Genomic DNA, 25844 nt, shown 5'->3' with positions numbered 1-25844 from the left:
CCTCCTCCTCCTCAATCCTCCCTGTGCAGGTCGGCTTTGAATTTCCATCTCCCAAAGTCCGTGGTGGTGGTGGAGGTGGAGGAGGGACCAGGACTGAACCTCCCTACCCAGTGTGTGTTTCTTTAGAATGTGGAGTCCACTGGCCAGCTCACCTGCTCCTCTCACTCCTGGGCTATGCTCCTCAGCACGTACTTCACCGTGTAGGCAAACGCCGCAAAGCCTACAATGACAAACAGGTTGGCGAGCGCCCCGCCTAGAAGTCCGTGGTTGCGATTGGCCTGCTGCAGGCCGGGGGCGGCGTTGGCGCCTCCTAGCGGCACGGGGGCACCGTTGAGGGCGGGGAGGCCGTAGTGGGCTTGCTGAGGGTCGCCGTCGGGCACCACGTCGGGTAAGGGGAGAGGCTGGGTGCGGGCGCTTAGCTCCTCCTGAGCTTTCTGTTTCTGCTTCATCTCCTGGAGGAGCGAGGAGAAGAGACGGGCGAGATTAGGCAGAACAGCACAGAAAAGAGGAAAGAACGGAGCGACTCAGACGTCAGCGCACACACACTTACATCGACTACGTCGGGAAAAAGCTCACAGAACACTTTGTCTTTGAGGTTGAAGGCCAGACTTTGGGCTGACATCTGTCTTTTCTGGAAACAAAGAAAAAGAGTAACAAAACATTAATATAAAACATTACAAGCGGTCGGTTCCGGTGCTCAGTGTGCAGGAGAGTGGGTTTTGCCAGTACGCACTGTGTAGTCGGAGGTCTCGATGCTGCCGAGGGTCGGGCCCTTCTCCACCATGAAGCTGAGCAGACCCGTGAGGATGGTGGACACGGACCACGCCGGGTTCCACGTGTCTGGGTGGAAGTCGGTGATGGACAGACATAACCTACAGAGGAAGGGAGAGACACGTTGGAAAAAACCAGCCGCTCTGTTCCCACGGGGCGCTTGTTGGATCGTCTAATTTCCCCAATTTATTTCTTATTATTTATGAAAGGAACAAATCCACAGGTGTGAAAGTGTTTCTCCTTTATTCACAGAAACAGCCCTGTTCGTGCATCACATCCGCTGACCTGTGGCCTCATTCCTTCAATAGAGAAGTGAAAGCAACACTGTGGCGTTCACAGCTATTCCAGCTTTCCTATGCTGAACACGCTCCCTCCCTGGTTGGGCATAGGAAAGCTGGAATTCAGCAGAACACGCAGGCGATGCTGCATTCCCTCCCTGGAACGTTCTGTGAAGCCGGACGGATGTGTGTGTGGGCGTGGACGCGGTGAATCAGGACTTTCCTCACCTTGTGTTACACTTGAATCTCCCGTTTGGTGTTATCATGTAGATGCTTGGCGGTTTAAAGGGAAACTCGCGTGGGAAGATGAGTTTTCCGTGATAATATCCTCCTGAGGAAAACAAATACAGTTAAGCACAAATACAAACAAACTAAGGAGGGACGTGTCTGAGGTTTGTTCTTCACTAGGATTTACCTTCATATGGAGTTTTCTCAGGACCTCTGACTACATAGTGCCTAGGAGAGACAGAGTGGAAATATGAGCCATGAACACTTTACTGCTCGTCTACAATCAATGCTCATCTGAACTAAATGCAGCTGGGAAAACAAAAAGTGTCGGAATATTTGTGTGAGTTTCAAACAGACCTGAGGGAGAAAATCAGATAACACACACACATACACACACGTGACACAAAGTCTATAAAACTGGTTGCCGCGTCGACACTGCCGATTACGAGCCCCGCTGCTTTGTGTTTGATGCGAGGATGCAGAGCTGCTCACCATTCTAGGATGTTGGAGGGCAGCGGCTCAGCACAGATGTAAGGCACAGGGTCTTTCTTTATCCTGAGGTAATCCTGCTTCAGGCGCTGAGTGGCTGTGGTTGGAGCTCTCTTATTCCCGTTGTTGTTCATCTGAGAAACCACAGAAACACAACACCGCCGGTCATCCATTTATCCTGACACGGTTAGACATGTCAGACATTTCTTTAGCAGCTCTGCTTTTTGCTGCTTTATGGCTCTTTTGCTTTAGAACATACGGTAAGTGTTCGTTGTGTTGCTGAATTTCTTAAGAAATGATGAGACTCACTTTCATCTCGGCTGTCAAGACAACTCAGTGAAGCTCAAAGAATTTTCATCACGCAGCTCAGCTGATCTCTGGATGGGAGAGAATCTCTCTGCATTTCAGAGACGCCAGAGTTCAGCCAAGCCTGACAGATTTTTAAATGGAGTCCAAATGAACTTGCCCGTGAGATTCCTGCTCTTTAGCAACATTTCTAACAGCAACATCAAGAAAACACAAAAGTTCTTTCTAAAATAGATATAACAACAACAATAATGATCATAACTAACCCATCAAATGTAAATCAAGAATGGTCCGTAGTTAATTTTAAATGATTAAGTAGTGTTTTAAGTATGACATCATTATTGTAACATGGGCTAGTTAGATGACATCCCTGTTGTGTATTTAAGTAGCTTTGGAGCAGCAGCAACTGATCCACTTCAGCCTAAAGAAGTGACGCTGAGTGAAGAGGAAGCAGACTGGCTCCATGTAGTAGACGCCACAGAAGAGTCTAAACCGTCGAGACAAATCACTAGGGTTTACTGTTTACATTGATACAGGGCAGAGAAATGAACAAATCCTCCCAATATGTTGAGTAAATGTCTTAAATTGAGCGTTACTTCAACATTTATTTACAACAGAAAATGTAAAACAAAGACAATAACAGACATCATGTAGGTCTCACAAGGTGAGATGCAGATTATGTTTGGTTAGTTACTTTAGTCGGCCAGGAAGAAAAAATGTCAATTATTAAAGTAGCAGCACCTTAACAGTTATAGATGATCCAAACTGACAACATTATACAAATATTAGAGCCATTTGTAAGGTCTTAAAGTGTAAACAGTTACGTCACGCGTGTTAAAGGATCTAAAGCACACATTCAGCTCAGCTCATTAAAGCTCCAAACTGTTCCACGACAGATGAAACCGCCCCCGGCCATGTTGAGTTGACAAGAAGTGGCTGAGTTAACAACGCCGATGTCGGGTCGGTCGTCACTTCCTCGTTGGTAAATAAACAGCAGGCTACTTAAGGCAGAGTGTGCGGGGTAGAGTTAATCTGCTAAATGACGAGATGAGGTAATGTTCGGATCAGCTGGGAGGCAAACACGGCAGTTAAAGTTAAACTAACTCGGTACAGGGTTCTTATTTTGCTGCCGGGCCATAAACAAGCTGCACATATCAACCCAGGAAGTCACATATTAAGTCGTTGATATTATAAATCTCTTGTAATCCTTTCACCCCTCACTGTGAATTCACGTCAGACAGGCTAACTAATGCTGAGTGCTACCATCGAGGAAGTCTTGTGTACACAGTTAGCTATAGGCTAACCTAGGCCACTGTTGTGTTTAGCTATCGAGCTAACAGCGGCTAACCAGTCCCATGACTAACGAGAGCTCAGCGCCTCGTCCGCCTCTCTCTCTCACACACAGACACACACTAACACACACGGGAAGCCATTGAACACAGGCGTACCTCTCCAGAGACCCCCGTGAAAACAGCTGCTCACAGCTGGACCACAATGAAGGCGGTTTGTTTCAGACGTCAAACCCTACAGTGATAAGACGTCGACACCGACGTAGCGTTAGCTATCGCCAACCGGGGGGGAGGGAAATGACGCTTCCGCTTTTCTTCTTCGTTGGTATTGTAGCGGCTGGAAATTAAATTGGAAAGCGCGCTAACGCCACCCAGTCAGGTTACTACAACAGCTGCAACTTTACATGGCGAGTTAAAGCGGCACTAAATGCAACTATTGACCTGAAAATATTATCTTCATATTAATCGTAGTAATCGAGAGAGCAGATGGTTTGATGTCTTTTCAGATTGTGCCTTTCTGTGACATTTAATCATTTGCTAGATACGTATATCCAAAGCGACAGACTTACGAGATTTGAATTGAACACAAGCATAGATACAGTCTGGAGATTACAGCATATAAGGTTATCTAAGGATTGTTAATCATAATAAATTAGATTGTGTATCCGTATGGCCCTCATTCTGGATATCATGTGAGGAGTGAAATGCACAACAACATTCCGAATGCACTCAGCCACATTGTATCTGTTGTACATTTTATTTCTACCAGTTGCAAAAATAGTTGAAAAGCATTTTGACTGTGAAGAGACTTTCCGTTGCTGTAAATCTGAAATTGGCAAAATATGTGAATTTATAAAAAACATAAAACCACAAAATTGGGTAATCAGATCCCAAGACACGCTGCACTATGTTAGAGAACATCAGAATAAACATGGTTTATTGCACAACAATGGTAAATCCCAGCAACTGCTGCCGATTGCCGAAATCGGTATAAAGACACTGAAATAAAGTCTGTTTGAACTGTACAGATATCATAATGTTTAACTACTTGCTACGGCAGCAGACGAAGACAATCATCACAGGTATATTGTTTCACAAAGCAGATTTATCATCACTTAGAATCTTATATCTTGCAACCCGACTCTCCAGCATCAGGGTTCTCTCTCCGTCTCTCTCCCTCTCGACCATTGACTGCAGCCTCCCTCTGCCTCCAAACGTTGACTGATGCATCATCAGCGGTCAGCATGGCGTCTGGCAGCGGCTGAACTGAATGCTCCTCCTCCTTAACTTCTCGGGGTGGAAAGACGCGAGGAGAGAAAACTCGCGAAAGACATCAACACAGGAGATGCCACCTGCAACAGGGAATATGGGATGTCAACGGGCTTTGTCTTCCATCTGCAGGGGACCTGGAGACAACGTGGCCTTTTGCACTTACACCAGCTTTTTTCACAACATAACATTTAGGCCACAAAACAGCAAATACTGCTTTCTCCAGTGATCTACATTTACTCCTAATTCAGTTTTTTTTCCATGTCTTATGAACCACAGTGCAGAGTGTGACACATTCTTCAACATACATCCAAGCCAATCTGTTGAAGAGTGATACAGATCAAATGTTCAAGTTGCACTTTGTACACAAATTGGCGCAATCAGCCGTATGTATTAGATGGGACATTTAAAGTAATACTCACATTTTTACACATAGGTCACTAACATTATTTTTATTGTAAGTTGCACCATTCTGGAGGTAGTTTGTGTTCAGTTTGGCCTCTGAATGGACCTTTATGGAACCCTGTGCTACTCTATATGGAGTTATAGGTTTATCTTTAACACTAATGTGTGTTTTCTCTTAGACATTTCACGCTGAAATGTCTGTATTGTCTGAAGTAGCTGAGAGAATGTTGCAGAATGCAGATATACACAGGCAGGGCATTGTGAGGAGACAAAGTGCCCAAAGAAAATTGATTATACAAGGTTAACACTGCTAATCATTATAGTATTACATCATTCTATTTGGGAGTCCATGAGATACGCGTAGCCTTTATTGCGCCATGCATAACTTCTATCCATTCAAAGGCCTACTGACCTGAGAAGTGAAAGCCAAATATCTCCAGACTGCTGCAACAGATGTACTGTAAATTATGGCTTTAAGTTTTTTGTTAGTTTGCAAAACACAAAGTGAGGATCAGGGAGGGAGTGGTGAGCATCCTGTCCATTCAACTCCCACATCACCGTGGGACCGTTTGCTCTTCCTTTCTTTTGCTCGCTCCATCTGTCATACTTTCTTTCATTCTACGCCAAAGTGTATATGTTAAAGACTAATGTGTGATAATATGAGTCACCACCTTAGAACATCATGTATGTACACTGCTGACAGAGAAATGAGAAGAACTGACATCAAATTCTGAACGCCTCATTTACTCCCAAAAAGACCCAAAGGATAGAATTTTAAAAAGGCCCCAATATTTTTTCCAAAGTGTTTGTGTAACAGAAAGAGAAATCCACCCGAAAGAACAACCAAGCCACCAGTAGAGGCAGACTATCAAACTAGTCCCATAGTAAGACGGCCCAGGATGCTTCACTCACTCTATCCCGAACATCCTTGGGTTTTTCCCTCCTGCTGCCCCTGGTCCCCCCTGTAGTAACAGAAGCAATGATATGTCAGTCACTTTTTTTCTCCATCTTCTCATGTGTGTCTTTGATGTTTTATTCACAGCGTAAGTTGAGGAATTAAGACATTTCTGACAAATGAGGACAATTTTCAGTGATAATTAAGTTTGCGAGGTCACATACAAATGCACTATAAATACACAGTAGACCCTGGACGTTATTCAAGGCAGACAGTTCCTGCTGCACGCTACAACATGAGACAAAATCTGATACCATGACATAAATGATTAAGTCTTCATATCGTTGCAAACAAAACTGCATGGTACTGACGTTGACCCGACAGTCTGGAGGTGTGCGGGAATCTACACTTTCCTTGCATTTTATAAGATGAGGATACCAGGTTTACTGCTTTGAATAAGCCAAGTGTGACCCAAACGTTTGTTACACACCAAAGATGTACCAGATTGTAAAAGAAATGGCATTCTCCCAACATCTAGCAACAAACGTAACATATATTTACATTTCCGATCGTTTACAGCTACTGTCTTTTGGAAAATATCTGCAAGTAATAGCCACAATGTTGAGAGAAAGTTATAAATAGATGAGACAGGAGGAATGAGAGCAAAGAAGCAGAGAGCAGGGTTAGTTCATCAAGAGTTTCTCAGTTTTATTGTATGTATGTTTGTTTTTCTCCCCCTTTAGTGAGAATAAAGTATTCCAAAGATATCCAAAATGTCAGCACACTTCTTGTCTGACAGGTTGTTTTGGAAGAGAATAAAAAGACAAACATAAAACAGATCAGACAGTAAGGTGATTAAATGCTGGCAGGCAGTCGGTGTCGAGTTCAAATGCAAACTATTTACAGCACGTTTCCTCTTACAGTAACAGCTCCTGTACCACTCCTATGTAAATACACACAACAGACACGACACTTAATACATCAGCTAGATCAGTGGCCCTTAAACCATTTGGTCACAGCAGCTCGTCATCGTCCTCTACACTGATTCTACTCGCAGTACACTGAACTATTGCAGAACATCACCGTCATATCAAAACGTCTCCACTAAGTCACATTTCTATTGACTTTCCTATTGTATTTTTTTATCCTCTTCCGACCGTGTGAGCACACCAACAGTGTTTTTCTACCACGCTGTCACTTCACAAAGCATTGTAAGACTATGCTGCATCTACTGAACAGTTGAGAGAAAAATGGTGACACCGTACAACAATGTTAAGACAATTTCCCTTTTAAAAGTCTTTGGCAGAGTAAAACCACAGCATAAAAATGTTTTTGTAAGATTTGGTGATGAGGAGGAAAGACACCACAGATTGGGTCTGTGGATGGAAAGATGGCACAGAGGGTGAAAAACAAAAAAAGGGTGGCGGTGGCTCATGCTCATTACAGAGAACTGCACTGCAGGAACGGATTCAAACAATAGAAAAATATCTCTTCATGCCAAGAATACAAAAGATGTCGACATTCCAAAAAAAACTAAATTCTGGCAAAGCATGCAGGGGGAAAGCAACACGTAGTTTGACTCACAGGTGTGCAAAGTGTCTCGAAAATCTTGTAATCGACGCGCTCGAGATACTGGACGAGTATTAACAACACAATGGACACAAGGTCACACACTGGTGATTCACCTCAGGTTTGTGAATGGCAGTGAACAGCACGTGGATGTGGTGTTGTTTTGGTTTGTGGCGTGTCTCTGTGCGGTTCAAAGAGAATCGTTCAGCCCTGGCTGTCCATGCAACTGCTTTGTATCTTAGTCAGATTTAATCAAACAAAAATGGGATACACTGCAATTAGAATTCAAACTGAGCCGTCTCTCCAAGCCGTGTTTGGATGCTGATTATGCGTAAGATTATTCCAAAATAAATGAAAGACTAAATGTAATTGTGCTGCACAATCTAAAGACTTCCTGTTAGTATTTCCTTGGAACGTTTGAGTTTAAAATGACAATCATTGACAAAAGAAATGCAGATGCAAAACTGCATTAAGAACACATTGCACTGTTCCTCTGAGGGGAGAATCGTGAATTTGAAAAAGGACAGAAAAACACAAATGACAGAAAATGTGAGAGGACGAGACAAGAGATGTAAAGAATTAAAATAAAAAAAATGCTACACTCAGTCCATGAAAAAAATAATACTGCAGGTGGGAAAAGTGCACAGTTTTTCTTTTTTTTTCCTTTACATATTGTATCATAATATCATATTTGACTCTATCTCAGTATTCTTTGACACATGCACTCCTTTATTCTCCTGTTCACTCGCTCGCTCACTCATTCGTCTATTCACATACAAGTATCAGAGCGGCGGGCATTGGACACACCCCCAAACGCCCTTCAGTATTTTCATCACAGTTTTACATTTAGCCCCCCCACCCACCCTGACTCCTAGCGACACCCTGTAAACTCCGCCTCCTCCGTGATAGCACTGTCAGTTACTCCAAAGCATCTCTTTTAGTTATGAGACAAATACCAGTTTCACCTCATGCCACAGCACATATTTTAAAGATTACCAATATAACTACTAAATATGTATATCTACAGCTCCCATTAATGGGGGGGTAGGGTGGGGTGAGAGGGGTTGGGGGGGTGTTAATGCAGATTATTCAGAGGTAAGAGTTAGCCAGAACAGAAGAAGGGGGGTTACATCATATTAGTATAAGATAGAGAATAGTACTGTTAGTAACAACACCAAAAAGCAAGATGTCATTGAACTCTGTGAGTGATGTCGCTGTCGTAGCATACTGCAGGTGGCGCTCAGTGATGGCAAGCGGAAAACAAAGTGGCGAGGAAGATGAAGGTGGTGGGTGGTATAGTGAGTAGAGTCAGAACGGTCCAAAAGCAGTCTCCCTATGTTGTGACGCACCCCCACGACCAGCAAGTGGTACGCTCCGGTGAAGTTGCCCGTAAGCCTCGATCTGTGTAACTAAAGCAGCGTGCCACAGATCAGCGTCTAAGGGCAACTCCACCTCCTATAGGCCATTATGTGAGGTGCACATATAGAGTTATGCTCTTATATGTGACCACTAGCATTCCTCTATGGTGAGGCAGATGAACTCCTGGATGCACTTCCTATACTGCTGCTCAGTGGGGCTGCTGCTGGAGTATTGACCTGGCTGACCCAGCGAAGCCTCCGACTCCCGCATCTCCTCGTTCATCCGGGCCAGGCGCAATCTGGGGAGGAGAGTGGGACAGACGTGGGGTCAGACAGGAGAGACGGAACAACAGAGGAGGCCGGAGGGACAGAGAGAATGTGTAAAGGGTTTAGATGAGGAAGGAGGAGAGTGAGCGAGAAGGTGACGGGAGGTGAGAAGCCACAGGAGACCGAGGAGGACGAGAGAGAGGAGGTACAGACACAATAAGGACACCAACTCTAAAGCATGAATTGATGGTGTATGAATGTAAAGTGTTCACTCACAAAGTCACAATGTCTGCATTGGCAGCCTGCACGGCGATGCTGAGGGGGTCGTGACCCTCCTCGTCCACCTCCGTCTGTGATGCTCCTCGCTTCAGGAACAGACAAACCTGCCTGTGGGCCCGACGAGACAAAGAAGTTACAGACACCGTTTTATTCACATGTAGATAAATAGGTGCAGACGAGTGTTACCCGGTGTGTCCAAGGCAGGTGGCGTGGTGGAGGGGGCCTCTGCCTCTCATGTCCCTCTGGTTCACGTCCGCACCATTCTGTAGCAAGAACTCGCATGCTATCAGAGAGCCCTGATCAGACAGAGAGTCCAGGAAATCAAAGGAAACGAGTGAGTAAAATGCAGAAGTCCTTCTTCTGTCATCAACTAATCCAATATTTAAAGAATTATTAAGTGAAATTAAAGTTTCAAACTCCTGTGGTCACGGAAATTCACTAATATTCATACTGTTGTCGCTGCTCACTTACCCCGACCACAGCCTGGATGAGTGGCGTCTTCCCCTCCTCCTCGTTGGCCGCGTGCACGTCGGCACCGTGAGCCAACGCTTCGGCCATGAGCGGCAAGTTGTGGAGGCGGGAGGAGCGGTGGAGGAGCGCCCCAGGGTGCAGCTCTCTCGGGTCCTCTGGGTCTGAGGGAACCTCCTGCTCAATCTCCACCTCACCACTGGAAGACTCCTCTGACTCCTCCTCTGAACAGAGAGGGACCAACAGACATGTCAACAAAAATACTTTCGCTTCTGTCTCACTTCTACGCAGTAACACACACATACGCTCATCTCACCTTCCTCTGTCACACTGTCCACCACTGAGCCGAAAACCAGGATGTCCGTGCTGCCGTCGGTGCTTCCTCCCAGCCCGCTGTCACTGCTGAGACCTGCGGGGCCAAGCAGCGCCAAGCCACGGACACGTTAATCATTACAGAGCACCAAGTACACACACACATGAGCGCTCACAGAGAAGAAGGAAGAATTATGATTACTACACTTTTGCTTCTGTCTGGGTTTTGATGGGAATCTGTCTCTTGTAGGCACTTACTGCGAGGACCAGAGCCTGTGTCAAAGTAGGAAAAAAGGGAGTCCAGCTCATCGGGACAGAAGAGAGAATCCCGACGGAACTTTGCTGCTGCAGCTGCAAAAGAGACAGAAAAGGACATCAGCGGTGGCTTTCATATTGTCCAAGTGCTGTGCGATGAAAACACTCCAACTCTACATTTAATAAACAACTTACTTCCTAAATACTAAAATCACACACATATATCACTACATATCATTAGCACATTCTTCTTTTCACCAGTACTACACGTATGAATGCCGACCTGCTGAGAGGTTAGCAGGAGAGGCGCTGCCGGGCTCGTATCGGTGGTATTTCCTGCGGACTTTGTGAGGAGCACGGACGGAGCTGTTGTGTCGCTGGCACTTCTTCACTGGCCAGGGTCGGGACTTCCTCTCCCCCTCAGACAAAGCCTCGTTCCCACTCATCTTCTTCAGGAAGCGCTTCTCCACATATTTAGACTTGATCCAGGCTTCCTTCTCCTGCCTAAAGGGAAAGTGGATCACATGAAGACAACAGGGATGAGGCAACTTTTCGGGGGTGCCGTTCCTTGTCCGGTTCTGAAATGCTCCTGCTGGATTTAAAAGGCTGACCTTGAACTGGAGGGTTTGGGTTTTTTTGCTCCCAGCTCTTCACACGTTCCCTCATAAATGTGGTTGATCACTGTGTTCCCCAATTCACACATCAGCTGAACAAGACATTGAAGGACACAGAGACAGACTTAATTCTCAGCTTCAACAACAAGGCAGTGTCAAGATGTTTGAAGGACCCACCTTGAGTAATTCTGGCTCCCACGAATCAAGCGTCAATGAACGCACTTTAGAGCAGTGGACACCTAAACTCCTATAGGAGACAAGATAAAGAGAGAGGAATATAAAAACAAGAAGACTTCAACCACAAGATGTTATTTGTTGTTGCGTTTTATCCTTCTAAGCTGTCCGGCGTCTCTTTACCTGTGGATCCCTGAGCACTCGATGCAGAGCAGGACTCCCAGGTTGATGGAGGCCCAGCAGGGGGCCGCCTGTCCACAGTCACAGCACAGGTCGTTTCCCGGCAGGCTCTGGACTCTGTGGAGAAGGTTCTCCCCCCCTACCCGGCCGGCCTTCTCCCCCCTCTCTCTGGGCTCGCTGGCCGAGTCGATGCTGCTGGTGGAGGGCGAGGCCGTCCGGTCTAAGCGCTGCCAGGACAGAGGGAGAGAGATTTTGTAATCAGCCAGTAGGTTAACATGCTACAGTTATGCTACAGCCAATAATCATTACACTCACAACACAAGATGTTGTCGGGTCTACGTGTGTGTGTGTGTGTGTGAGTATGTTCATACCTCTATGTAATAATTGTCAGGGATGTCTTTGTAAGCAGAGGCAATGCTGGCCTGGACCGCCTGGATCCAAGCCTGCCGCAGCTTCTCAGACTCGGCCTGCAGCATACAGCTCCTACAGGTTTGTAGAGATCATTTATGTTTACCTTCTCATAACTTAAGCTGTGTGTAATCAGCTAAAAAACAGATAATTTGGGCAATCCTGTGAGAGACCAAAACACACACTTACTTGGTGGGTGAAACCACCTCGAAGCAGAACCTCCTCTCATTGTCTTCACAGGGTTTGACGGAGCACAACCTCAGGTCCTCCACCACCACCGTCAAAGCATCCTGTCATTGACGGGGAGGAGAGTCAATCACAACAACTCTACTGAAACTACACACAGCACGTTTGCCTCTTCATCGCTGGCAAGTAAGAAATGACAAGCAAACAACAACTCCAACTTCAACAACAAAGGTTCAATTCCATTATGATCCATTCGGGAGGAAAACACATTACATATACAAATGTACTAATTTGTACCTTGAGTTTCTTTTGGTAGACCAGTTGACTGTTTTGTATGGAAAACCACCGCCTTCAGGGAGGAGAGAGTGTAGAGGCAGACAGTTAATGACTGTTAGAGAGATGATCAATCACGCCTGCTTGCTGAATTCAACTTTTGTATGGAGAAAACCACTGATCAGCTCCACAATGATTAAAGATATCAATAATAACTACTACTGTTTACAGGGCAGGCTAATGGCTTCCTCCTTCTTTTGAACAAACCACATTTAGCTTAGCTTAGCTTTGGGGCTTTTTCTTGTGTTGTCTCCTTTTTAACCACCTTACATGCTTATTGATTATTCTAACTGGCCCCTCTGTTTCTCTCTTACCTGTTCCAGGTCTTGAAAGCATTGCTGGCCCTCTTGAAGAGGTAGCCCTCCATTACCACACCGTTGGGTGCATCCACGTTGAATTCCAACTTGGGGTCATCATAGGAAAAGTCCTGTAGAGACAACAAACATCATATTTTTGGCACATATAAGAAGCCAACGTACACATAACTTGCAGTTTAACTACTCGTCTGCAAAGAAGTAAAATGTATCTACAGGCTGCTTATTGACACTGGAGCTGGAAGAGCGGTGCAGAAGTCCATTTAAATGAATGAAGATAACACAGGAAACTGTACAGTGATATCAGCCCTATCAGCGATAGATACCGCGACCATTGTTGGTCTACTCCTCTGTTGTGCACAACTTTTTGTTTGTCTCCCTCACTGGCCATCTGCTCATCAGTATACCTCCAAAGATCACATCATACCTGGACCTTTCTACCTGTCAGCTGAACCCTCTCCACTTTCCTAACCTGTGTTGTCCACAAAGAGCCAAGAAAGACATTTAAAGACATCTGCTACCATAACACAAGATTTAAATGCCAGCTTAGGTTACACTGATATAATGAGCTCTTTGATTTGAAGCAAGGTATCACTTGGCATATGGCAGGCTGCTCACACAGGTACACACGCGTGTACACATAATCACAGTCTGTTTGTGTATCAGCGCCCTTTGACTTGATGTCTCAACGTCTCAAGTCCCAAGATTTGTTCATTGATCATGCTAGATACCAATCTAACAATCTGATTTAACAAAGAGGATTTCTAGGGGATTTTTGGGGACAAATAAGCGTTTTCCACTGGCCCACATGACAAAAAACTGCAAATTGAGCTGACCCTGGCTGACCCCTCACTTACTGGTTTGCATAAGTGTGAAAGGTCATATAAAAGGTCAATAGTGACCCCATCGTGTGGCATCTAAAGTTCATACTGGTATTGTGAAAATCATTAGTTGATGAAACGTGCAGCAGTGTTGGAAGTGTTTCCTCAAAAGAGCCATGATAAAGGACAAGACACACACACACATGTACAAAGATACGCATACACTACACGTGTAGAATGATGCCCCTGAAACAGAATATTAATTTCAATGAAAATGAGAGGGAGTAACATATACCCTGCTTATTAATTCTTCCAAAATGTTAGATGTGAGTCTGTAACAAACCTGTGACAAAATAATCAGTACATTAAATCTTATTAATAATAACAAATAAAAGGAAATGATTAAATATTTTTCCTCACCAGTGTATAATCCAGCCTGCCAAAGATCTTCATCTTTACCACACTGACGTCCAACAACATTTCAAACTAAGATAATTAAATAAAGTAAAATAAAAATAAATAAATAAATAAAGCTTGATAACTGCTCAAACTTAATTAACTTAAAATAAAAGTATAACTGATGAGTCGTTTTTTGTCAGAGTACGTTCAGCATCTCTCGTCTCTTGGAGCAGCGCACGAGCTCCACGCGTCTCTCGCAGAATGCAGACTGTCGGCTCGCGGCAGCACGCGCTCCTGCCGCGAGCCTCATTACCATACAGCTGCCGCGGAGCCCGCGTGCCCCGCTGACCCCGTCGCACATCAAACGTTTCATTTTACGGTGGAGGCTGCGCGGTGCAGGGGCGGCGCCTCCTTCCCGCCCCCGCACCGGGATTTAGAGCTCCCGTGCCACCCGCAGCTATTCTGAGATTTGGAGGACCCTGCTTTCCATCTGTCTGAGGCTCTGCAGGCCATTCCTGTTTAATCAAGCTGAAATTATGGCTCCCCATACACCGACCTGAGCCCCCAGCTTCCCACCTTAAATCAACCGGGACCGTGCAAGAATGCGGGGCACAAGTGTGAACAGCGGCGGCGCCCATTTATGTTAAACGACCTCCCAAACACAGTGACGTCATTACACCACGGAAACAACACTGAGTCTATGAAGTCCCTTCCCATTCATTTTGTTATGACTTGGCAAAAAAAACATACATACATCTTACAGAGTACACAGTCTGTGTAATATATAATGTAGTCCAGTCTGCATCACTGCCTTCAAAACTTCAATTACATTACATTTCTTCAAAGTTACAATGAAAAGCTTCACAGATCTAACCGGTATTTATAGTATATTGCATCTCTCGAGGTTATATATTTCCTCTTAATAATGTTTTTTTCATTATGTCAAACGTGTGAGCAGCTACAACACCAGAGACAATGCATACTGTAATTGTAGATGCTCATGTATTATGAATATACAACTTGAGCAATCTAAGATCATCATCATCATCAGATGAAATAAAGTTCTGGCATTGGACTATCCCTCTCTCTCTCTCTCTCTCTCTCTCTCTCTTATGTGGTTTGTTTTTACCCCTTAACTCCGGTCAAAGGAATAAACAATGGAGGATGAGAGAGCTGAAGGCAACAATGCCCTTGGGAGCCACAATGAAGTCGTGGGACACATAAAGAACTAGAATAGAGAGAAAGGATGGAGAGAGAGAGAGGGAGAGAGCTCTGTGGAGTGAGTTGGATAAAGTGAAATTTACCACAAGAAGCAATCATGGATGAAGAAAAGAAGAGGAATGAGGGAAATGACAAAAGAAAAGATCAAGGACGACAACAACGACTCCTCCACTGATTTGGCTTCACTTCAGATCTACTCTCCATTCCATCATATTTCCTCATTCCATTGATTCCTACACATCAGTAGTTTGCCAGCCCCTTTAATAAAGCATCAAAACCTGTCTAATTAAACTCTGCTGTCTTGTGGTTTGGCTTCCTCTACATGTTAATATGGCCAAAAATAAATCACTGTTCAGGGAGAAAAAAGCCTTTTTGTCTTTTCTCTTGAATTAGTTTTGCTCATCTCATTGCCGTGTGATCAATCATTACACAACCAAAGCCTCTGATCTGATCCTGGTAAATGAATGCTGCTGATTTTCTGTAGATCAATAATTTCCTATTTCTCAGTCATTCTGTCCTCTCCGTCCGAGTCAGTGACCTCTCTCTTTTTTTGCTCTCTCTCTCTCTCTCTCTCTCTCTCTCTCTTTTGGCCTCACGTCCACCTGCCTGCTGTGAGTTATAACGGCATCTGTTGACTTTGGCTGCTGACAGACAGAGGAGGAAGCATGTGGCTGCCGGCTTCACTCACAGCCAAGGTGAGCACGGCTGTTTAGTTACAAGTGTGTCTCCGGGTATTTTATTTCACTGGAAAAGGACCTAAAAAAATATTTAGATTCATGAGTGTGCCAATTCAAACAGCTTTTGTGCTTAATAAGTAAGTAAGACTAACAACACTAAAGCTAGAGAAAGAATTAAAAGGAGAACTGTTTTATTAAATGTGAGTAGAGTTATGTTTGTACAGCTTTTTATCTAACTGGTTCTGGCACGTTGACTTGAATCTTTGTAGTTGATTCTGAGAGCATGACACCGTATGTGTGCACGTCTATTTAAGACAAAGACGCTTATGTTTGTGTCTGTGCATGTGTGAAACATTAAAGAAAACCCACACATGTCTGAAACCATGAAGAGATCCCTACACACACCCAGACACACACACACACACCCGCTGCACTAGAACTCCAAACAGCCTATTGACTCTTGCAACAGGAGGCAGCATGTGAAGACCATAAAACTGTTCTCCATGATCAATCACTCAATCTGTTCTACATTGTTAACAACTACCGAGTGCACACAAATAGGCAGACACAGAGACACACACACACACACACACACACACACACACAGACTGGTGCCAACACATCTGCTGGCCGGCGTTTTACGACCTATACCATTATGTGTGTGTGAACGGAGGCTGGAATCGAGTAAACACAGTGAAGGTCAAGCAGGCGGAGTCAACCATGTTTACAGGTGGCAAGACATCTGACCTGGACTCTACCTTCATTACACACGAGTCGATTAAGAAACTCACCTGCATTAAGGTCTGGAGGAGGAAGAGTGTGGTCGGGCGAGAGAGAGAGAGAGAGAGGGGGAGGGAGGGGTTAATAACACAGTATTGTTTTAGAAGTTGTAGAAGGTGAAAGAATCACAAGTTACAAGTTACAGCAATGTGCAATTGAAAAGCACAATGCCTCTAAAAGACAAAGGAAAGAAAGCTAAACAGCTGATTTGACCAAATTTGAGGCATTAGGTTCCACTCTGCTGTCCTGAATGTTAAAGATAAAACCAGATAACAATGTGTGTGTGTGTGTGAAGCTGCTGAAAATTGATGATGGTGTTATCAGCATGATGATCCATTTGTCTTCCATTCATTCTGAGAGCTTTTTTATTCATCATATTTCATTCCTTTGTTCTTTCTAAGTAGTGCTTCTGTCCCCCTGAAGGCCTCAGAGGTGAGGAGTGAAAGTGAAGCAGAGGCCTTCATGTCAGGGAGCCACTTGGCACCTACACTGATCAGACAGCAGATGGATGCTGTGTTACTCTCTCTGTGTGTGTGTGTGTGTGTGTGTGTGTGTGTGTGTGTGTGTGTGTGTGTGTGTGTGTGTGTGTGTGTGTGTGTGTGTGTGTGTGTGTGTGTGTGTGTGTGTGTGTGTCAGTATTAATTCTCTTGGCTGAGCTATCAAACATCTTCCACGGAGCAGCTTTGCTACCTTTTACCTCTTAATTTGTGTCACTGCACACAAAGACGTCGTTCCTATTTTTGTGCCTCGCTGAGTCACAACACGCAATACTCCACACACACACACACACACATACACACACACAAGCTTTCAAAGTGTATTCTTAAGAAGGTGTTTGATGCTAAAATAAGAGGTTTACACCCATTTTAGATTCCAGACAGGAGATGAAATTCTCTAGTATCAGTTTGTTTTTTGAGTTGCGCTGCACAGTCACAAAGAGGTACAGTATATGTCAGGTATATTTGTCACACCAGCGTTGTCACAAGTCCATCAGCTGTCATCACGTCTTTATGCACGTGAATAGAGAGGAAATGTGTGTGTCTGTGTGTTTTTCTCACCCTCTGCTGGATGAGGGCGTGTTTGTGCTCCATCTCCCTCTTCTCCACGGCCGAGTCGATGACCAGCTGATCCAGCTGTGCAAAGGACAGAACACAGGACAGCGAAGCGGTCAGCAGAGACACACACACACACAGACACACTCATACACACACACAGTGCAGTTACACCTGTGTGCTCTACCTGCTGTGATGTTAAGGTGCAGCATCAGTGTGTGAGACGCATGTAGGCTTTATTATGTGCATTTCCTGGGTGTGTGTGTGTGCGTCTTCCCTCACCTGGGCAGCCAGTTTCTTCATATATGGGTCAATCTCATCCAGGATGTTGAAGCCTTGTTGAAAGAGTGTGTACTGGGCTCGCATGAAGGACAACATCTGGAAGAGACACAGAGAGATGTAAGGTTACATCACTTACAAAAACATACACACATTTCCCTTTGCTATGTATCATAAAACTGGTTACTCACTGCATCCAGGATCTCAAACTTCTTCTTAGCTTGTAGGACATTAATCTGCAAAAACACACAGAGGAGAGAAGCAGATGTAAAATCACAGGATCAAGTGTCATAGCAATCCATGTGGGCTCTGCAGCTGTGAGAGCCATCTACTGGACAACACTGTTAGTACAGTTTGTGTGTGTGCGTGTGTGCGCTCCACCTGCAGCACGTAGTCCAGAGCCAGGTGTCTGAAGGCCTTGCGGCTGAGGATGAGGGCCTGTGCGGCCTCCTCTGCCTCATGCACCTTGTTCCTAGGTGCCTGGGCGTTCTTCACCTGGGCCAGCTCCATGTCCTCTCGCACGCGGTCAAACTGCTTCTTGGTCTCCTTGAACTTGCGCACGTCACTGAAAGCAGCAGGGAGACACATATTTGTTCAGATCTCTAAACCTGAAAATGCATTACTTTGTTGACTGAAGCTGTAGCGATGACTCACTCTTTAATGAAGGTGTGGATCTGCTGCTTGATTGACCTCTGAGCCTGGTCAAACAAAATCTGGAAGCAGAGAACACGAGAGGGTAAGAAACATGTAATTACATACAAGCCTCAGGGTTTCAGCATGAGCCTCGTTTGAATCTGGATAACAATTCAAATATACAGGATCTGTCACAGGCCATGAGGAAACAATGGAAAGTAGGAAAACATGTGGGATGGTCGTTTGTAGTTGCAGCATCTCACCACAGGGTGGCAATGTAAGCTCTGCCATGTTATCAGCGTCAATTGATTCAAAGGGGAAAGGGATGACACACACACACACACACACACACACACACACACACACACAGAGCTGCAGCATGTGGTCTGTGTGCAGATAGAACATTATGATGCTATGGTAAACATATATGATACTATCTGAATCTGTCCATTTCATCTGTCTCCTACAGCCTATACCAACCTGTGGTTTCTTTGTATCGTGTGTATGTATATGTGTGTGTGTGTACATATGTGTAAATCACTCCCAGCAGCTCAACATTGGAGGTGTAAACTAATCTCAAAGTTCCAACCAAACCTGCTCTGCTTCATGGTGACCTGGACATGAACCAACCCAACCTACACCTACAGAACACACACGCACACACTCCTTCTCCAGAGATTTACACTTACATTGAGTCATTTAGCAGAGGCTTTGATCCAATACATACATATGAGGTTTCAATCTCATCACTGTTGGTCTGAACACACACAGATTGGTTGGATTTGAAGCAGTTCTTTATATGACACACACTAGGTTGGGAAATGAACACATTAGTATATCGTGTCGCGCACTAACAGAGTCTTTTGTGTCCTACAAGACGTTCAGAAACAGGCGTGAGTGGAGTGGGTGGTCAGTGGGTGTCTCCCACTCCCCTCCCCTCCCCTCCACAGCTCCATTCATACCGACAGCTAGACAAGCTATTAGTGTAATTCCTGGGTGTTAGAGTGAAGGAGAGGAGGGTGGAGTTGGGGGGTGGAGGGGGACGCCTGTGGTGAAGGGTAAACGGGGAGGGAGAAATGGAAAAGAAACAGGTGATAACAAAATAAACAGAACGCAGCAGAGCAATCTGGACCTAATCTCTCCTGCCTGGAGGGTTTTAAAGGCGCTGACTTGTGTGTGATAAGTTAACAAACGAGAAAACTGACACCAAAACACATCGGTGCAGATTGAGAGAGAGAGGAAGACAATCAGAGAGAGAGAGGAAGACAATCAGAGAGAGAGAGGAGGGTGAGGACTGCATTGGAGTGCTGCAGCTGATGGATTCTAATCGAGGCCCTTTGATTTGATTTTAAAAGCTCGGGGGTTAAACAGGCTTTGACCTTGGCAGAGTGAAGAGGAAGAGGGGGAGGAACTGGAATGAAAAATGTCCAAAAAGAGACAAAGAAGAAGAAGAAGAAGGCTTAGGGAGGAATGACAGTTACTTACCACTAAATCTATATGATAACCATATGAGAGACATGAGTTCATTTTATCTGTGGGTGGCTCGCCGCAAACAACAGGAGTAATGATGTTTGTCCTCTTCCTCCTCACGCTTCTTTCCTCCCACAGCTCTTCCCTAATCCCTAATTTCCTACTTCCTTCCCTTCTCTGACCTTTATCTCTCTCTCTCTGTCTCCATCTCTCTCTTGTTCACACACGCTCAGATATGCACACAGCTCGCAACACCTCTTAGTCCTTTTAATATGACCTTTGCTTTTGGTTTTCACACACACACACACTCATATCATCACTCCAAATGTGGGAAATGTCTCATTTACTGTAAAACTGCCCTCAGATTCCACAGAACCTGTAGCACCTTGGCATAGGAGAGGATTTCTTAATCACACGGAGTCATGAGGAGAAATCATACCGGAGTCATTTGAATAAAACTAGTGTATGCGTATGTGCATTTTGTGAGTGTGTGAGTGTGTGTGTGTGTGTGTGTGTGTGTGTGTATGTGTGTCAGAGTGTGCGTGCGTTAAAGCGGCCACATCTGGGGGAAGCATGTGGTTTGAATCAGACACATGCATGTGCATTGGTCTGTGTGGACAGATTCACCGTCACAGAGTGAAGTCACAGTTAAATGCGCACGTGTGTGTGTGTGTGTGTGCATGTGTGTGTGTGTGTGTTGTGTAATTCTGGGCTCAGGAGAGACTGGATGTCTGAAAGAGGTTAACATGCCAGTAGGACCTGGGCGTGTATGAACACCATTCTACTTCGACCTCCTGCCCGTGGCTAAGTGTGTGTGTGTGTGTGTGTGTGTCTGTGTGTGTGTGTGTGTGTCTGTGTGTGTGTGTGTGTGTGTGTGTGTGTGTGTGTGTGTGTGTGTGTGTGTGTGTGTGTGTTTGTGTAAGTGTCTTACCATGTGGTAGTTGACAATCTCCTGAAGGCGTTCTCCACACTTCTCAAGGCATTCCTGCAATTTCGAATGTTGAACACACACACAGACACACACAGTTTAAGCATAAATGGACATAAATTATGTTCCTATTAGTGTAAATACTCATCAATAAATCACAGGTCGTAGAACGTGTTTTTGGATGCGTCCCTATTACAAACCAATAACCTTCTGACTGGTATGTTTTGAAGGTTTGGGAGCGCTTGCGTCTGTGTTCCTTCACCCCAAAGCTACCAAGGCGACACCCACACTGACAGGAAACACATTCCAAATGTTTTCCTCAAAGAAAACCATAAAACAGATTTCACATCTCTCTGCTTCCAGCCATGTAAACTATTAGAATAAACACGTCCCGTCGCCATGTGGTCACTGCTCGCATGCTTACACCAGCTGGACAGCTGCGTGTCTGGACAATCCTGTTTACACCATTAGGACTATTATTGTTATTATTATTCGCTGTGGAATGTTGTAGCAGAGGCTTAAGATGGATGAGCAGTTACTCGCTGAGAAACTGACTGAGATCTGGACTGCGGCCAGTCAGTCTGTCTGTGTGTTTGTGCCTGTGTGTGTCTGCAGCTTTTCAACTCATGTCCCAGAGCAAAAACACGTTTTCACTCACAGAGATCATCTCCTCCTTCTTGCATTGGTGCGACAGGTCCTTAATGCCGTTGACGAAGAGCTTGTTGGCGCTGACATAAGCTCTGCCGGCCTCGATCATCCCACTGCACAGCTTCACCAGCTGCACAACACAAAGCAGTGCGTTTAACACCCAAAAGGAACAATTTGTTTAAATGAAAGACTTTTATGCATCACTCATTTCATTCATATTCAGGCCAAGCAAATGATTCTTAGTATCTAGATAAGAATTGAGTATTTTTCAAGCATTTTCCCTTATTTTCAAGTAGGAACCTAAAGCAATCTGACTAAGGGCACAGTAACCTAATTGTAAACATGTATATTACCAGGTGCAGACAGTTCTCGGTGATGTTATGTGCTGCTGAACACCGCACCGACTGGAAACCGCTACTTTATGCACTTTAAGGGTAATATGAGACACTGCAGAGTAGAACACTGTCATTACTGGTGCAGATGTACGAGTGCTAGAGAATCAGACTCTCTCTCTCTCTGTGTGTGTGTGTGTGTGTGTGTGTGTGTGTGTGTGTGTGTGTGTGTGTGTGTGTGTGTGTGTGTGTGTGTGTGTGTGTCTGTGTGTGTGTGTGTGTGTGTGTGTGTGTGTGGTCAGGGTTGAGGTGGCCTACGCAAAGGAGAGAGTTGAGTGAACCTTTAATTATCCCATTTGGCGCAGCAGTTCCCATGGACGCCACACTGTCACACTGTGGTTCACTGTGTGGCGACGACTGCACCAGATGCCACAAAAAAATACTTCATTACAAGAAAAAGACCTTTAAATGCTTCCAGTGGAATCCAGTAGAAAATCTAGGTACCCGTCAGCCTGATGGTGGCGCTATAATAACCACTTTACATTATGGCTTATACATTTGTTAGCCATGTTTGTGTTCACACATACAGTAATGGAGTGACAGTGTTATGGTAGAGCTGCTGCTCTGACTAACACATCTGTCAACACGCTAGATGATATGAGGAATGTGATCTCATCCTGTGCTGTGCTGAGCCCCCAGGGGTCAGTGCACAGCCATTAGAAACTCTGAATATCTGTCAGGACCTGTCAGCAAATGGACCGGAACATCCATGTGTGGGGAGGGGGGGGCAGTGAAGACCCTAACAGAGGTTGTTGCGCTAAATGACCAAAGCAGTGGACTGTAGATAAATAAGATGTACAGTCAAATCAGCTTGGGAAACATGTGAAACAACATGTATGACCTTCAAACTGTGGGTTGAAGTATCAAAAGTCTTTATTTACTGCGTTCCTTGAGTCTATTTGCATTCATCCATGTAGGCCACGCCCATTAGAACCAGAGTAGATGCTACTTTGTCCGATGGTCACATGGACACGTAATCGTTTCAAACTGGCCTCAACTCTCAGCGTCGCCACCTGCAGGTCCAGCTGACAGTGATCTCATCCATGTTCTCCTTTAAGTGCTTTAAGTGTGAGGTCACGACCAGCATCCTAACAGAGTTGCCCCCCTGCTGAGCTGAATCAACCACTCTGATGGGACCAACACACACACACACACACTCGCTCACCGCTTGAGCTCAAAGTTCAAAGGAGAGCTGTGACCTGTGAGGAGCAGAAATAATCTGTGGACGTGTGGACATGCACACTTGTGTGTGTGTGAGTGTGTGTGTGTATGTGTGTGTGATGAGGGGCATTTATATGGGATGTCGCCTGTTGCCTTGTTAATCTAAGCGAGGTGCCAAACCAGTGAAGAGTCTGATGTTGGATGATGATTAACAATCCAACAATCTGTTTGCTCATCACTGAAACAGAAGAATCCAGACTGACAGGATCTCAGGAGCCATGATGTCCCACGCTGATACAGAGCAGCAGAGTGGTTGGACCAAAACAGGAAGTGGGAATTTCTGTTAAATACCAATCGAAGGAGATGGAGGAAGAGAGGGTGTGGTCACTACCTAACCGCATTAACATGACCTCATCCTCTAAATGCTATCGGATGTGCGTGTCTATTAGTTTATCTGGAGAGGCGTCGTCTCGCCTCTGCACCCCCAAGACTGCCTGGGCCAGACACGTATCAATCCTTTACTTCTGACAATGTGGAAAACATGCAGCTTAAAATACAGCCGGCACGGCGTCACATTCTGGGGACCACGCCCTTCATGTTGACCCCCCATAAGAGCTGAGTGAGTTTAAGTTACAAGGAAACAGAGGACGAATGTGTGACGCCTATGTACTCCGGAATATAAAGATGCCTGTGTGACACTAATCAGTGTGTATCATCAGAGAATGTGTGTAGCTTTGTGTGTGTGTGTGTGTGTGTGTGTGTGTGTGTGTGTGTGTGTGTGTGTGTGTGTATATAACATAATGTATACAGTCATAACTCGTGTTGGTGGTGCTTTCTCTGCTTCAATTACTTTGAGGACACACTGACATTTAGATAACAAACCATAAAACCAAAGATAAAGGAGAGAGTAACAGAGGAAGAGGAAGAAAGCTCTGTGTGTGTGTGTGTGTGTGTGTGTGTGTGTGTGTGTGTGTGTGTGTGTGTGTGTGTGTGTGTTTCCGTGAGGCCCCAGTCAAACTGTTAGCGCACTATGAATGAATAACATGGTGTTTACTAAACAGGTTTGTGGGATGCTTACACGGATCAAAATGGATCTCTGTGGTGAAGGTGACTTTACTCTCACACATACCTTGTCGAGCTTTGCCTCGATCTCGACCACGTCCGTCTCCACATCGTCAATGCCAGCCCTGCAGAGAGGAGACAAAAACAGACGGTTAAGACGAATCCTGCCACAATCTGGGAAAACAAAAGGAACGACCAAGAGGAACCACATGTTGGGCTGAGGACGGTCGCGGCCGCAGCAGAATCACAAGCTTGTTTGGCAGGGATTTGTCGTATTAGCGGTGAGCCACAGTCACAATGATTAATAAGAAAAACACATTATCGTGGTTGAAAATGAATACATGTGTGACGAGGTGATTGGTAGAAAAGCAACAATAACTGAATAAAAGAGGGGCAAGAGAGCGATGAAAGAATAAAGGCAAGAAGAAGAAAGTGACGTCATACTTGTTGGACTCTGTGTCGACATCTAAACATCAACATGATTTACTTTAAATGGAGCCGCCTCAGATCGGGCAGAAGCTTTGAGCTTAATCTGAACATTAAGACTGACGAGCAGATCGACAAGAGGCGAGATTAGTGGCCACCGCCCAGCGGCAAAATCAATGGATGACATCATGCGCAGACAGACTATGACTTACATATGCAACACAGAAGGTCACACTGGGTGACAACATAGAACAAAGAAGGAAAATGGAATTCAATTAGTTTGGTTGCGTTTACTCAAGTAAGTAAAATGGAGACAAATTGTACGTGTGTGTGTTTGTGTGTGTGTGTTAGTGTGTGTCTCAGGTGATCGGCAAGGTCTTCCATTAGCTTCACCCTCAAGCATGAGTGCACACAAACACACACACACTTGTGCCAGAAAGATCACATCTGAGGTCTAATCATGTCAAAATGTATTTCTTAAGTCTTCTCTCACACACACACACACACTGGTCACGGGATCGTCTAGGCCTGATACACACTCGGCGCAGGATCACGGTCACACCCTTTATGGGCTGTGAGAGATGATGATCTCATCTGGAGCAAGTTCAACCCCACCCTCGTCTTCATCGAATTTCTCTTTTACAACTCCTCTCCGTCATTACGGAGCCAAGCCGACGTGCCGAGTGGAGACGTAAACAAAGAGCGTAAAGCAACAACACCTGCTGAAGTAGTTTGGTTTGCAAAGGTTGTGACCCCATCTGTTTCTGGTTTAGAGGGGGGTGGGGGGGTCCAAGGCCGGGGGAGGGGGGAGTGAAGAGCGAAGATGTCAGACAGCAGCCTTAGCACCTGCTTCAAACAAAAACATTCCCAGGATTCCTTTCTTCCCCTGAGGATTTCACAACTCTTGGAGGTGCACAGAAAATTCAGGACAAACTGGATGCAACTTTTCAGCCTAGAGGATGATTGATTTAAGGTGAATACTGATTTAGTTTGTGGTTGAAAACTCTCTGCTCTGTGCCGGGACGCAATCAGGTTTAGACTCAAAGGTTTGAACCTTTCAGGCCCGATTCAAGCTGTAACGGGTCCGTCTTCCACTTGTCTTCTGTTCTATCATGCAGATCTTCACACTGTTGTGTTTCTACTCTGCTCCATCGTCACGCCGTCATTTGACTTAATTTCAAAGGCGCAGAGACGACGGGAGAGAACTGCTTTGGCTTCTGGTCTCGTACCGCACGTGGAATCTTTAAA

The 25844-nt window shown here is 45.1% G+C and overlaps 2 protein-coding genes across 4 annotated transcripts in view; both read right to left on the bottom strand.

The window, feature by feature from the left end:
- Positions 1–3638, bottom strand: ube2j2 (ubiquitin-conjugating enzyme E2, J2 (UBC6 homolog, yeast)). Its single transcript, XM_076141297.1, has 7 exons — positions 3521–3638; positions 1770–1900; positions 1465–1505; positions 1278–1380; positions 734–872; positions 551–631; positions 1–452 (listed from the first exon to the last, which is right to left on the bottom strand). Exons 2-7 carry the CDS (start codon positions 1898–1900, stop codon positions 162–164), a joined length of 786 nt encoding a protein of 261 aa, XP_075997412.1. The 5' UTR covers positions 3521–3638; the 3' UTR covers positions 1–161.
- Positions 3639–3856: 218 nt separating this feature from the next.
- LOC142991237 (arf-GAP with coiled-coil, ANK repeat and PH domain-containing protein 3-like) overlaps positions 3857–25844 on the bottom strand; it is a 37609-nt gene continuing 15621 nt past the window's right edge. Inside the window, exons 2-26 of one of the 3 annotated variants that reach the window (XM_076141291.1) lie at positions 24238–24295; positions 21566–21685; positions 20911–20964; positions 18531–18589; positions 18258–18441; positions 18068–18112; positions 17880–17975; positions 17604–17678; positions 16557–16568; positions 12648–12760; positions 12298–12349; positions 12004–12104; positions 11778–11889; positions 11410–11633; positions 11230–11299; positions 11050–11144; positions 10722–10942; positions 10442–10534; positions 10188–10280; positions 9875–10095; positions 9590–9699; positions 9401–9511; positions 9095–9156; positions 5948–5997; positions 3857–4713 (exon numbers count right to left, since the gene is read on the bottom strand). In XM_076141291.1, the coding sequence (XP_075997406.1) occupies positions 4645–4713; positions 5948–5997; positions 9095–9156; positions 9401–9511; positions 9590–9699; positions 9875–10095; positions 10188–10280; positions 10442–10534; positions 10722–10942; positions 11050–11144; positions 11230–11299; positions 11410–11633; positions 11778–11889; positions 12004–12104; positions 12298–12349; positions 12648–12760; positions 16557–16568; positions 17604–17678; positions 17880–17975; positions 18068–18112; positions 18258–18441; positions 18531–18589; positions 20911–20964; positions 21566–21685; positions 24238–24295 (2500 nt within the window). In that variant the 3' untranslated portion in view covers positions 3857–4644. Of the gene's footprint in view, positions 4714–5947; positions 5998–9094; positions 9157–9400; positions 9512–9589; positions 9700–9874; positions 10096–10187; positions 10290–10441; positions 10535–10721; positions 10943–11049; positions 11145–11229; positions 11300–11409; positions 11634–11777; positions 11890–12003; positions 12105–12297; positions 12350–12647; positions 12761–16556; positions 16569–17603; positions 17679–17879; positions 17976–18067; positions 18113–18257; positions 18442–18530; positions 18590–20910; positions 20965–21565; positions 21686–24237; positions 24296–25844 lie in introns of all 3 variants that reach the window. The other 2 variants (XM_076141290.1, XM_076141292.1) reach the window with 2 other exon arrangements.

Source organism: Genypterus blacodes, unplaced genomic scaffold, assembly GCF_046128005.1.
Source record: "Genypterus blacodes isolate CSIRO-AG114 ecotype Tasmania unplaced genomic scaffold, CSIRO-AGI_Gbla_v1 ptg000017l_1, whole genome shotgun sequence".
NCBI classification, from domain to species: domain Eukaryota; kingdom Metazoa; phylum Chordata; class Actinopteri; order Ophidiiformes; family Ophidiidae; genus Genypterus; species Genypterus blacodes.
The sequence above is the reverse complement of the archived record's forward strand: the minus strand, read 5'-3'. Positions and strand labels throughout refer to the sequence as shown.

Coding starts and splice junctions, on each gene's coding strand:
- ube2j2 (XM_076141297.1), bottom strand. CDS start 1,900: ATGAACAACAACGGGAATAAGAGAGCTCCAACCACAGCCACTCAGCGC. Junction 1,506..1,769: donor CCCTCCAACATCCTAGAATG/GTGAGCAGCTCT, acceptor TGTCTCTCCTAG/GCACTATGTAGTCAGAGGTC. Junction 632..733: donor TCGAGACCTCCGACTACACA/GTGCGTACTGGC, acceptor CTTTGTTTCCAG/AAAAGACAGATGTCAGCCCA.